This window comes from Phallusia mammillata, chromosome 1, assembly GCF_965637545.1.
Source record: "Phallusia mammillata chromosome 1, kaPhaMamm4.hap1.1, whole genome shotgun sequence".
Taxonomy (NCBI): domain Eukaryota; kingdom Metazoa; phylum Chordata; class Ascidiacea; order Phlebobranchia; family Ascidiidae; genus Phallusia; species Phallusia mammillata.
Genome location: NC_137252.1, coordinates 14,826,560 through 14,839,656, shown reverse-complemented (window position 1 = coordinate 14,839,656; position 13,097 = coordinate 14,826,560). Strand labels below are relative to the sequence as shown.

The following is a 13,097-nucleotide window of genomic DNA, read 5'->3' as shown; positions in this document are numbered from 1 at the left end:
GCAATCGGTCTGTTATCTTATCATATATCTCATCTCGTTCCGACCGATTTAGCGGATCATCGATTGCGTGTTATACTGTTACGAGTTGCGGGCGTCAAGCACGGACGCACGTAGCGCAAGCATTAACCGAATTCCTGCGATTTGACCAAAGTCATGCTTGACCTACAACACTGTTTTCTGTGCGGGATAACACCTGTGTCAAAAGTCAGGCAATTTGTATCTTTGCACAATGTTTGGCCCGAATACACCGTACTTATTTCCTGATATGCCGCCCAGAGTTGTAAGCTGGCCTGCAATTAGAGCCTGGACCAAACCTTAATGCACATGCCCGAAACCCGGTCTGCCAGGCCCCAAAATGATGCCCAGCATAAAGTCAAACCTGAATCATGCCTGTTTGATTGGGGCTTAAACCTGGCTCGAAACCTGACCCCAACCTGACAGATTGACGGAGTTTTTGTTAAAAAACAAAACAGGGGTCGCAAATACCAACATCTACCGGAAAAGGGTTAAATTGGCATTGACAACCTCAAAACCGTCCAAAAACACAAGTTTTAACAAAATATTTAAGTTTTTTTTTTAATTATTAAACTTTTGTATGTACAAAATGTACTCAAAAAGAGCAGCAGACGATCAGCGTCAGTGTAATGTTTTATTTTTGAAAAACAGAAATATTAATTTCGCCTATTTGGGCATCGTCAGTTTCCGTCTAAAAAGAAAAGAACGATAAAAACACATAAAAGCTAAAACGGTAAAATACGACGGTAAAATACAGCCGCAAAATCAGACTAAAGCGATGAAAAACAACGGAGAAGGTCTGCAACTAACACCAAAGCTAACTGACTGTTAAAAAGGGGTGGCAATAAAGGCGCCAGTAGCAAGCGAAAAAACTAACACACGTTAGAAGGCGATGACGTCATTAAGTGATAAGGGGTCGTGCGTTTTTCATCGCTTTAGTCTGATTTTGCGGCTGTATTTTACCGTAGTATTTTACCGTTTTAGCTTTTATGTGTTTTTATCGTTCTTTTCTTTTTAGACGGAAACTGACGATGCCCAAATAGGCGAAATTAATATTTCTGTTTTTCAAAAATAAAACATTACACTGACGCTGATCGTCTGCTGCTCTTTTTGAGTACATTTTGTCTGATAAGTGTAGACAGATCCGTCGGTCACCGCCCTGTCACACAGGCTGATTCTTGTAGTCTACTATGACATTACACTTAAACTTTTGTATGCTTAGGATGGGGAACTATCTCCAAACATGAACGAGGTTTTGGATCTCGGAAACGCGCTGCCTGAAAACAGCGGAGTTTACGTTTGTTCTGCTGCAAACCAGGTGGGATCTGTGCAGCAACAAGCCACAGTGGTCGTACATTGTAAGTTGCCCAAGTCACATAACACTGTAGTCAAAATCTACGTAAATATCTCAGGGTGCTCTCTCAATTCAACCTTAAGAGCCAGAAACGACTTTTGTTTGCTTTTTTTATTTTGCTCCATACCACTTTATTAACCAAGTCTAAAACCTGAAGAAAATGAAGTCTCTGATTATGAAATAATGGTTTTCCGAATGGTGGTGTTAAAATATGTCGCTTTTTACTATTTGACCCACTAAAGGTAACAAAAACAGCTAATGCTATTTACGAAATACGGATTGTTTTTGTTTTTTCAGCTTTTATTCCGTTCTTCTCGCAAACTGAACGTTCTTATGTCGCTATGGACTTGACGCCCAACCAGTTCTACATCAGTTTCAACATCAAACTCTCGTTCCGAGCAAATTCTCTCAACGGACTTCTCTTGTACGCTTTTAGCATGGGAAGCGACTTTATCAGCCTCAACATGGCCGACGGATACGTAAGTTTCCTATTGTAAAAATACCACAATTTTTCAGGTTAATAGCAAGCAGAATTGTAAAAATGATTTCACGTCGTTTGGACTTTAAAAGTAAATTCGATGACACAAAGTTTTCACATTTAAAAAAATTTTTTTTTAACGTTTTTAATTAAAAGTAAAACTTGTAACATCGGAGAAAGTATTGTCATTGTGTTGTTCTGATTTAACTCATTGTTTGTGACATACTCGCCTATTCACCCTATTGATACTTCACCTGCCAAAGACCATTCGTGCAACAAACCCAGATTTTTTAAACTGCGTGTTACTGCCTCAAAATGCTTGAACGGGCATAGTCGTACAGTTTTACGCTGTTCAATGTTTGAAATAGTCAGCTTTACCAAATTGCACGTTGTTGCAGTTGGATTTCCGTTTTGACGTGGGTTCGGGGTCGGTTACCATCCGAAGTGCGTCGGCTGCTGTGATTGGTGAATGGCACACGGTGGTGATTTCCCGGAACGGCAAGACAGGAGAGATCCGATTGGACGACGGAGAAGTGGTGAAGGGGAAATCCCCGGGAGAGTTTCGTGCTCTGGACGTCGACTCGCAACTCTACCTTGGAGGAATACCACGTGACTTGGACGGACGTCTGCCGCGTGAAATACAGAACCTGGGCCACGATTTAGGATTTTACGGTTAGTGTCAAACGTATAGAAGGGACAATGCTGTGCTGCCTTCTCTTTTTTAGACGAATTTGACTTCTTGTTCTATGAATGGTACAGTAACCTCAGTAAAAGCGGATTCGGTTAATCGGATTTTCGCTCAATTTGTACAAAACTTGAGGTACAAATGATTTGTAATGTGGTGAGGCTTGAACTAATCGACATCAGTTAATCTGGATCTTCGCCTAATCAGACAATTTGTTTTGGTCCAAATAAGTCCGAATTAACCGAGGTTTATTGTACATTTAAGAATTTCAAAAATCCTATGTTCACGTTTTAAATTGCGTATTTTCACAGTCTTTACTCGATTTGCGTACCATAGTTTAAATAAATTTTTTTTGCCTTTAGTCTTTTGTGTCATATATTACATTGCCTTATCATTTTGCCCTGTAGGTTGCATCAGCCAACTCGAGGTCAACACGGAGGTCATCGATATGGGGTCACCTGAGGTCAATCGTGTAGGCATTGTTCGGTGTAAGACTTGCGGAGCCGACAAAAGCGACTCCCCGTGTTATAACGAGGGAATGTGCGTGGAAACCTACGACTCGAAAACCGGATTCGCGTGTCAATGTCCTGATGGAATACTCGGAGACAATTGCCAATTTGTGGAACAGGATCTCTGCAAAGAAGGTTTGTATCATGCCCAAATTCATTGTGATTTATAAACATTTGAACCACCTGGATATTTGTTGATAGTTTAAGGTTCAAATTGGCTATTTTCTTATCACAGCTAAAAGTGTTGACAAGAATCTCTAGTAATTGAATGGGGCATATGACTCGAACACAGCGTGCTATTTGATAGATTTTTCTGTCCGAATTTGAATTTACGAAATGTAATGAAAATAAGAGAACGTTAAATACTTTTTATGCGTTTTTCGTTTGCCTTCTCTTTCAAAGCAGCAAATTTTCATTTAGGCTAAGCAAACTATCCGAGCCTAACTTTTGTCTTTTACTTCTTGTACAAAGTGTTGGACCTTCTGCAAATACTCATGTCATCATCAGTGATATGAGGGGCCATCAGTAACACCCGTTTATAAATACTTGAGTCGCAAAAACGTCCTTATCCCACATTCAACAATGGATCTCAAACTTGCATTTTCTTTCCTTTTCACAGGATCCTGTGCAGAACACGGTACATGTGAGCGTGATTTAGGTCGTGAACTCGGTTACCGCTGTATATGTGAAACTGACTGGGTCGGCCCTCGATGTGCGAACCAAGTCGACAACCGTGCACCTTCATTAAGCGACCTGTTTGACGTAGCACCCGATAGACCAAGGCTGGAAGCCAAGGGACTGTTACTGACCATGGAAAACGTAACAAGTAATTTCCTACCAAAGATTAAACCCACTGAGGATATTCCAGAGACTGTAGCATTCAACAAGGTAACATTTGTTTTAAACTGAATTTAATTTATCTGATCTGGTGAAAAAAAAACCTTTTTTTTTTTTTTTTTTTTTTTTTTCATTTTTAAGTCTGCAGTTGTCGTTACGATATTTTAGCACGACATCTTGTGTGTGTATCAACACTATCTCTTTCTCCACGCATCGTAAATTTGCTTGTTGGCTGGATGTTTGTATAACTTCTTTGTACTTAAAAAGGTTTTTGGTCTTTCGCGATGCTTTACCATCACGGTTAAACAATCCAACGATATTACTTCGTCCTATATTTGACTATTTAGTGGTCGGTTTGACACACCAGTTGGGGTTGAGGATAAGCATTGACCGAAACAAAACAAAATAAAATGGAAACAAACATCATTATTTTTTCTATTTTCATTATTGCAGGAATCGTACATGATGTCGAAATCGGTCCGTGCATCTTTGCCACAACGCACCGACATCACGATGAGGATCAGAAGAAATTCAAGATCCAACGGTCTCCTGTTATTTAACAGAGACGAAAGTAATGGAAATGATCAGTTTTCAAACTACCACTTCGTGTCGCTGGCGATCCGCGACAACGCTATAGAATTTCGGTTTTCTTGGGGAACAGGTAACTTGTTATGATTAAGTAACTTTTCCATTTTCCGTGATTTGAGGTTTTGACCACTTTGGTCTTCGAAAGTACAAACATAGTAAATAATGAACAAATAATGTGGTTATATATTTATCAAGTTCTTTCAACCACTGTGAAACTACAAAATACTCACTTTTTTGTCTGAAAAACTACAATGTTAAAACACCAGTATTTTGTTTTTACCGCTAAGATCATACACCTACGTCTTTTTATTCCTCCCTCAACAAATTATTTGCTCGTTGTAAAAATCGGTTTTCATGAACTCATTTTTTACAAGGTGGTTTTACCAATTTTACCATCAGTCGAACTAAAACAAAACTTCAAAGCTTAATCTTTAAACATTTGTCTATATTACAGACACTGCAATTATCAGAACTCCAGCCTCAGTAATCGGGGTTGGGACTTGGCACGTGATCAGAGCAATTCGTCGTAGAGGCAAGGGAAAGGTCGAAGTTGATGGACGTGTCGTGGCCCGTGCTAAGGCGTCCGGTTTCGGTCTCCTGGGGGTCACTGGACCCATGTTTATTGGCGGCGTTAAGTTCTGGGAAGGCATTGCAGATAAAGTTTACGTTCGTGATGGATTTGACGGATGCGTGTCACAGGTGAGTGATTGTTACGTGTCAGATTCTGATTGGCTCAACTGTAAACTCATGGCATGTGTTTTTTTCACAGCTGAAGATCAATAAGAAAAACTTGGCTTTCGGTAAAAAGTTCGCAAAGAAAAACATTGGCGTTTGTACGGAGGAAGTTGTGGCCGAAAACAACGACATTTTGTCGGGTTAGTGTTAACGTGTACAACTGTTTGAAACAGAATAGCTAGACTAAAAATACATTACACGTTTTACCTACCCGTACCTAAATAACCGACTTAAAGTTAAATCTTGTACTTTACAATACTTACTGTAAACATTTCCACTTTGTAATACAGGAATATATCAACATTTAAAGCCCTAAATCTTTGTATGCTTGACTCTGCCCTCAACTTCCAACAAACTCTTTTCACAGATATGCAACCAAGTGGGATGTTCCTTGCACGAAGTCGCCCTTCCGCGCGTTTTGTTCGCAGTTCTTATGCCTCATTCCACCCAAGCACTTTCCTTCATGACGGTGCAGCTGAACAGATCAGCTTCCGTTTTCATGCAACCAACCCCGAAGGCCTGATTTTCTTCCATGGAGAGGTCATACATGTATGATAGTTATAACCTTTATTTGTGATTTAAAGATAAGAGTAAAGATATAGTGGACTATTATGTATAAAAGGCAAAATTTAACAGATTGATCCTAGTCACGAAGTTAAATAAGAAAGGCTAACTGCACGCAGACGCGATTATTTCTACTTTCGGGTATCCATGTGTTGAAGGCCCGGGCAAGTGCTAATGCCATTGGGCCACGTGCTCGAGCGCTTTGTCACACATCTTTCTTTTAAAGTTTGATTGTTGCATTTTCCCATGCAAAATGTGGTACTTTCTTGTACAAAACAATCAAATTTATTCGTAAAATCCGTACACAATGACCCATACTTAAATGTATATCTGTCATTATCCACAAGGACTTGGAAGGTCGTCGGGCTTCATCCACGAGCAACGGTCGGCGGCGGAACGGGGATTTTATTTCCGTCGGTCTTCAGGCGTCCTACCTTGTGTACAGTTTCGACCTTGGCGGCGGACGTAGCAGCGCAACAAGCACCTTTCCAGTCGTCGACGGTTTATGGCACAAGGCGACAATAGTCAGGCGTGGCTCTCTGGCTCTGATGTGGATCGACGATCACGTGGCACCCACAGCGGTCCAATCAGCGTCGACCCACAACGATGCCAATACCCCAGGCCGGGTTTATGTGGGTGAGTGGAAGTTTGAATCGTTGTGCATTTGTCAGTGGCCCGATTACATTTCTGGGCAGTCTGCATATGCTTGGATCAATAATGAAATGTTGGCCAAGTCAAAAAGTCATTTTCGTCAATTGATTCAAGCATAAAATTAAACTTTGCAACACCAAGAATCATTATTAAGTATGCTATTTCCTGGTAATGTAACTTCTAGTGTTATTTTGGGGGGAACTGGATGAGTTTTATTTCTTATCCCCTTTTTAAACCCCTTTCATTTCTAGGTGGAGCACCCGATGTAAGATACGCTACAGCTGGTCTATACACGTCAGGTTTCGCCGGTTGTCTACAAGACTTCAAACTGACTTCGGTCTCGACTGGCCGAGCAACCGAACTCGGTTCAAGATACCTTGATGATGCTGACACCCCATCCCTCGATTTCAGCAGCTCTGGGGCCCTGGAAAGGGTAAAGTTGCGGGCGTGTCGTTCCGAACCTGTTGGTTTATTCAACCTGGTCAACTTGTAAACATTGGTTGAGTAGTCAATAGGAAATGTTGATTCTGCGGTGCCAATATCGCTCCAGCATTTGCAAGGATTCTCTACCTTGAAACACGTTATTTTTTCCACCCAGTGCGGTGCATTGTCGATCTACACATCAATATTTATATTAGCTGTATTGTGACAAGATGGGGTAGACTAGAGACCATTTTGGGCGAACTAGCCCTATTTACATCCACTGGGAACTTTGTAGTCTTTAAATGGTTGTATTTCGTATTTATCCAACGGGTCAACGATTAAGGAATGTAAAAAGTAATTTCAAAATTAAACTTGAGCCGGATTACCCACTACCATGTTCTGTCTTTATTGCGATTCAGCATAGAATTGCGTATTCTTGCCTATTTTAAAGTGCTGCAGTGCGGAGGCACATTGGTCATGCTTCCCAACAGGTGTTCGGTTTAATAATCGTATTTCACCTCCTATGAGTTAAATTGTGCGGGTCACGATTGTGTGACGTTGACCGCCACGCCCACGCACTTTATCCGTCAGCTTTTTCCATCCTGACAGTGATCAGTTCTTCAAACTCAGCCACTGTCCTTTGCCGCCACTTGTATATTTTCTCGGTTTGTAATCAATAGTATTAACGGTTTTGCCTTTAAGTTGCATTGCACTGAAGTGTAAACAGTACGCCGCATTTTGTAATTTTGTTTCGTGCGTTGCGCCATTAATGAAGTTTTGGATGATGATATGTTCTTTCGGATATATGATGGTTGTGCTTATACTCAGAGCTATAGTCAGACTGTAAGTTCTCAAACTCATCACAAGTTTAGGCAAGAAGTCATAAATTCGCTGAATTTAATTTGCTTCCAGTTTTTCTTCCCAGCAGTTTGCCGTGATGTCAGTTTATTTTCACTCAACTACGCGGCAGCAAAAGACACAAAAATACAGACAATGTTAAAATACGTTCTTATTAGTGAAGTAAGGTAAAGTACAAGACATTTTACAGTGATTACTTGAAAAAAATGTTCATGGTATTGTGCCTTTTGTCTGACATTGCAAATTCTGTTTCAGACTTCGCAGAAGGGCCGATTGTGCTCTCGTGAATACAAATAGGCTAAGGATTATACAAAATCAATAAATTGGACAATTAGTATGGTATTACACACTCAAATAAGGATTTCGATACTATTTACATTTAGTAACGACACAGATATTTTCTTTGCGGAACAAAAGCGAATCAGCGTTTTCTCAAGTGTGAGGGTAATACAAATACACATTGCACGTGATATATCTAAGAGCTGGCAAAAGGTGGCACTAATAAGTTTACATTTGAAAATAAATTATCTTGTCTTAATGTTAGCACGACTTGTGGTTGTATTTTGCCAAAATAAAGACAGCGACGCAGTGTTGTGATTGGTTTATAATTTCCCTAGCTCTTTAAATTAGCTGCCATTCAAAACTTATTTCACGGGTCGCCTCTTTTCACGACCTCTTGTCGGTGCCCTTGACCGCGGACTTTTTTCGTTTGTCTCGAGAGCTTTTGGTTTTTCGGGGCTCGACCATTTTAACAAAGCTCTCGAAGCTGATGCGACCGTCGCCCTTTTCATCAGCGGCTGCTATCATCTCAACCAAATCCTCATCGCCTAGTCGAGTGCTCTCATCTTCGTCCGAGTCTGATTCAGTATTGTTCATCGATTCGCGGAGGTCTGACAACGTAATATATCCATCCTCGTCGCAGTCTAATATTTTGAAAGTCTCGCGAAGTGCGTCGAGTTCTGATTCCTCATCGCCTTTGCCGGTTGCTCCACTGTCCATCGCTAACGCCTTTAAATGCAGTTTAATGTGGTTACCGTATTTATTTGATTGTAGGCCGTGGCTTTTAAAGCTATTTTTTATCCTGCAGTTTGTGCGGCTTACAATTTAGTTTCACACCGATATAATTTCTACATAAGTGCTTCATTTCAGGTTTAAAATTCTTTTGCATGTAGTATTTATACTACATAAGTATATTGCGGGTACAGTTATTTGCGTGACAAACAAATATGGGTAAATAGTTTTAAAACATTACAACAGAAAGAAGTATTACGAAACACTGGTAACATCAAAGTATGTGGCTTACAATCGAGGGCGGCATGCATTATTTTTTAATAACCCAACAATCGGCTTATAATCAAGGGCGCCGTGGTAAAAACAGTTCCCAAGGCGAGAAAAATATTATCAATATACCAATACACATTAGTAGAAAATTTGTGTTACGTCGTCTTAAGTTGTTTGCGTTATATGGGACGGACCGCTCGTAAATCGCGGTAAAAGCAGATTTGTTACGACTTGACAAACTTACTCGAACAAGCTCTCGAAACTGGAACGCTTCATCGTCGCTGGTATCACTCTCTGTTTCGTGTACGCTTGAGCTTGTAGAAGCAATTTTCTGTCGTTGTCTAAGCAGTTCAGGGTGACTTGATACATGATCAGCACTGGCTGCTGCACTCTCCAACTGGTGCATTCGAGCCTTGACACTTACTTGTGACTTTCGAATAGACATAGTTGACATCTTGTGTGTGTATCAACACTATCTCTTTCTCCACGCATCGTAAATTTGCTTGTTGGCTGGATGTTTGTATAACTTCTTTGTACTTAAAAAGGTTTTTGGTCTTTCGCGATGCTTTACCATCACGGTTAAACAATCCAACGATATTACTTCGTCCTATATTTGACTATTTAGTGGTCGGTTTGACACACCAGTTGGGGTTGAGGATAAGCATTGACCGAAACAAAACAAAATAAAATGGAAACAAACATCATTATTTTTTCTATTTTCATTATTGCAGGAATCGTACATGATGTCGAAATCGGTCCGTGCATCTTTGCCACAACGCACCGACATCACGATGAGGATCAGAAGAAATTCAAGATCCAACGGTCTCCTGTTATTTAACAGAGACGAAAGTAATGGAAATGATCAGTTTTCAAACTACCACTTCGTGTCGCTGGCGATCCGCGACAACGCTATAGAATTTCGGTTTTCTTGGGGAACAGGTAACTTGTTATGATTAAGTAACTTTTCCATTTTCCGTGATTTGAGGTTTTGACCACTTTGGTCTTCGAAAGTACAAACATAGTAAATAATGAACAAATAATGTGGTTATATATTTATCAAGTTCTTTCAACCACTGTGAAACTACAAAATACTCACTTTTTTGTCTGAAAAACTACAATGTTAAAACACCAGTATTTTGTTTTTACCGCTAAGATCATACACCTACGTCTTTTTATTCCTCCCTCAACAAATTATTTGCTCGTTGTAAAAATCGGTTTTCATGAACTCATTTTTTACAAGGTGGTTTTACCAATTTTACCATCAGTCGAACTAAAACAAAACTTCAAAGCTTAATCTTTAAACATTTGTCTATATTACAGACACTGCAATTATCAGAACTCCAGCCTCAGTAATCGGGGTTGGGACTTGGCACGTGATCAGAGCAATTCGTCGTAGAGGCAAGGGAAAGGTCGAAGTTGATGGACGTGTCGTGGCCCGTGCTAAGGCGTCCGGTTTCGGTCTCCTGGGGGTCACTGGACCCATGTTTATTGGCGGCGTTAAGTTCTGGGAAGGCATTGCAGATAAAGTTTACGTTCGTGATGGATTTGACGGATGCGTGTCACAGGTGAGTGATTGTTACGTGTCAGATTCTGATTGGCTCAACTGTAAACTCATGGCATGTGTTTTTTTCACAGCTGAAGATCAATAAGAAAAACTTGGCTTTCGGTAAAAAGTTCGCAAAGAAAAACATTGGCGTTTGTACGGAGGAAGTTGTGGCCGAAAACAACGACATTTTGTCGGGTTAGTGTTAACGTGTACAACTGTTTGAAACAGAATAGCTAGACTAAAAATACATTACACGTTTTACCTACCCGTACCTAAATAACCGACTTAAAGTTAAATCTTGTACTTTACAATACTTACTGTAAACATTTCCACTTTGTAATACAGGAATATATCAACATTTAAAGCCCTAAATCTTTGTATGCTTGACTCTGCCCTCAACTTCCAACAAACTCTTTTCACAGATATGCAACCAAGTGGGATGTTCCTTGCACGAAGTCGCCCTTCCGCGCGTTTTGTTCGCAGTTCTTATGCCTCATTCCACCCAAGCACTTTCCTTCATGACGGTGCAGCTGAACAGATCAGCTTCCGTTTTCATGCAACCAACCCCGAAGGCCTGATTTTCTTCCATGGAGAGGTCATACATGTATGATAGTTATAACCTTTATTTGTGATTTAAAGATAAGAGTAAAGATATAGTGGACTATTATGTATAAAAGGCAAAATTTAACAGATTGATCCTAGTCACGAAGTTAAATAAGAAAGGCTAACTGCACGCAGACGCGATTATTTCTACTTTCGGGTATCCATGTGTTGAAGGCCCGGGCAAGTGCTAATGCCATTGGGCCACGTGCTCGAGCGCTTTGTCACACATCTTTCTTTTAAAGTTTGATTGTTGCATTTTCCCATGCAAAATGTGGTACTTTCTTGTACAAAACAATCAAATTTATTCGTAAAATCCGTACACAATGACCCATACTTAAATGTATATCTGTCATTATCCACAAGGACTTGGAAGGTCGTCGGGCTTCATCCACGAGCAACGGTCGGCGGCGGAACGGGGATTTTATTTCCGTCGGTCTTCAGGCGTCCTACCTTGTGTACAGTTTCGACCTTGGCGGCGGACGTAGCAGCGCAACAAGCACCTTTCCAGTCGTCGACGGTTTATGGCACAAGGCGACAATAGTCAGGCGTGGCTCTCTGGCTCTGATGTGGATCGACGATCACGTGGCACCCACAGCGGTCCAATCAGCGTCGACCCACAACGATGCCAATACCCCAGGCCGGGTTTATGTGGGTGAGTGGAAGTTTGAATCGTTGTGCATTTGTCAGTGGCCCGATTACATTTCTGGGCAGTCTGCATATGCTTGGATCAATAATGAAATGTTGGCCAAGTCAAAAAGTCATTTTCGTCAATTGATTCAAGCATAAAATTAAACTTTGCAACACCAAGAATCATTATTAAGTATGCTATTTCCTGGTAATGTAACTTCTAGTGTTATTTTGGGGGGAACTGGATGAGTTTTATTTCTTATCCCCTTTTTAAACCCCTTTCATTTCTAGGTGGAGCACCCGATGTAAGATACGCTACAGCTGGTCTATACACGTCAGGTTTCGCCGGTTGTCTACAAGACTTCAAACTGACTTCGGTCTCGACTGGCCGAGCAACCGAACTCGGTTCAAGATACCTTGATGATGCTGACACCCCATCCCTCGATTTCAGCAGCTCTGGGGCCCTGGAAAGGGTAAAGTTGCGGGCGTGTCGTTCCGAACCTGTTGGTTTATTCAACCTGGTCAACTTGTAAACATTGGTTGAGTAGTCAATAGGAAATGTTGATTCTGCGGTGCCAATATCGCTCCAGCATTTGCAAGGATTCTCTACCTTGAAACACGTTATTTTTTCCACCCAGTGCGGTGCATTGTCGATCTACACATCAATATTTATATTAGCTGTATTGTGACAAGATGGGGTAGACTAGAGACCATTTTGGGCGAACTAGCCCTATTTACATCCACTGGGAACTTTGTAGTCTTTAAATGGTTGTATTTCGTATTTATCCAACGGGTCAACGATTAAGGAATGTAAAAAGTAATTTCAAAATTAAACTTGAGCCGGATTACCCACTACCATGTTCTGTCTTTATTGCGATTCAGCATAGAATTGCGTATTCTTGCCTATTTTAAAGTGCTGCAGTGCGGAGGCACATTGGTCATGCTTCCCAACAGGTGTTCGGTTTAATAATCGTATTTCACCTCCTATGAGTTAAATTGTGCGGGTCACGATTGTGTGACGTTGACCGCCACGCCCACGCACTTTATCCGTCAGCTTTTTCCATCCTGACAGTGATCAGTTCTTCAAACTCAGCCACTGTCCTTTGCCGCCACTTGTATATTTTCTCGGTTTGTAATCAATAGTATTAACGGTTTTGCCTTTAAGTTGCATTGCACTGAAGTGTAAACAGTACGCCGCATTTTGTAATTTTGTTTCGTGCGTTGCGCCATTAATGAAGTTTTGGATGATGATATGTTCTTTCGGATATATGATGGTTGTGCTTATACTCAGAGCTATAGTCAGACTGTAAGTTCTCAAACTCATCACAAGTTTAGGCAAGAAG

General features: G+C 40.8%; 3 protein-coding genes across 4 annotated transcripts in view; 2 read left to right on the top strand and 1 right to left on the bottom strand.

Annotated features, from left to right (window-relative positions):
• Window positions 1-7,643, top strand: part of LOC145227162 (basement membrane-specific heparan sulfate proteoglycan core protein-like) — a 37,520-nt gene extending 29,877 nt beyond the window's left edge. Inside the window, exons 57-67 of the mRNA XM_080092342.1 lie at window positions 1,238-1,373; window positions 1,667-1,848; window positions 2,246-2,519; window positions 2,940-3,176; window positions 3,661-3,929; window positions 4,332-4,539; window positions 4,921-5,165; window positions 5,236-5,341; window positions 5,569-5,750; window positions 6,113-6,401; window positions 6,668-7,643. Coding sequence (XP_079948468.1) covers window positions 1,238-1,373; window positions 1,667-1,848; window positions 2,246-2,519; window positions 2,940-3,176; window positions 3,661-3,929; window positions 4,332-4,539; window positions 4,921-5,165; window positions 5,236-5,341; window positions 5,569-5,750; window positions 6,113-6,401; window positions 6,668-6,909 — 2,370 coding nt within the window. The 3' untranslated portion in view covers window positions 6,910-7,643. The remainder of the gene's footprint in view (window positions 1-1,237; window positions 1,374-1,666; window positions 1,849-2,245; window positions 2,520-2,939; window positions 3,177-3,660; window positions 3,930-4,331; window positions 4,540-4,920; window positions 5,166-5,235; window positions 5,342-5,568; window positions 5,751-6,112; window positions 6,402-6,667) is intronic.
• Window positions 7,644-7,751: 108 nt separating this feature from the next.
• Window positions 7,752-9,425, bottom strand: LOC145227253 (troponin C, isotype alpha-like). The gene is made up of 2 exons (XM_080092348.1): window positions 9,223-9,425; window positions 7,752-8,705 (listed from the first exon to the last, which is right to left on the bottom strand). The coding sequence occupies exons 1-2, from the start codon at window positions 9,421-9,423 to the stop codon at window positions 8,364-8,366; spliced, it is 543 nt and encodes a 180-aa protein (XP_079948474.1). The 5' UTR covers window positions 9,424-9,425; the 3' UTR covers window positions 7,752-8,363.
• Window positions 9,426-9,691: 266 nt separating this feature from the next.
• LOC145227194 (pikachurin-like) lies at window positions 9,692-13,021 on the top strand. 2 transcript variants are annotated; one of them, XM_080092345.1, is made up of 6 exons: window positions 9,692-9,917; window positions 10,299-10,543; window positions 10,614-10,719; window positions 10,947-11,119; window positions 11,491-11,779; window positions 12,046-13,021. In XM_080092345.1, the coding sequence occupies exons 1-6, from the start codon at window positions 9,719-9,721 to the stop codon at window positions 12,285-12,287; spliced, it is 1,254 nt and encodes a 417-aa protein (XP_079948471.1). In that variant the 5' UTR covers window positions 9,692-9,718; the 3' UTR covers window positions 12,288-13,021. The 2 variants fall into 2 exon arrangements, with proteins under 2 accessions (XP_079948471.1, XP_079948470.1); XM_080092344.1 differs by having other exon boundaries at window positions 10,947-11,128.
• Window positions 13,022-13,097: the final 76 nt, after the last annotated feature.

Excerpts from the sequence above, each read along its gene's own strand:
- LOC145227253 (XM_080092348.1), bottom strand. The coding sequence starts at position 9,423 with ATGTCTATTCGAAAGTCACAAGTAAGTGTCAAGGCTCGAATGCACCAG. Across the intron at positions 8,706-9,222 it reads AGTTTCGAGAGCTTGTTCGA|GCGTTAGCGATGGACAGTGG; the intron begins GTAAGTTTGTCA and ends CTGCATTTAAAG.
- LOC145227194 (XM_080092344.1), top strand. The coding sequence starts at position 9,719 with ATGATGTCGAAATCGGTCCGTGCATCTTTGCCACAACGCACCGACATC. Across the intron at positions 9,918-10,298 it reads TCGGTTTTCTTGGGGAACAG|ACACTGCAATTATCAGAACT; the intron begins GTAACTTGTTAT and ends TCTATATTACAG. Across the intron at positions 11,780-12,045 it reads CCCAGGCCGGGTTTATGTGG|GTGGAGCACCCGATGTAAGA; the intron begins GTGAGTGGAAGT and ends TTTCATTTCTAG.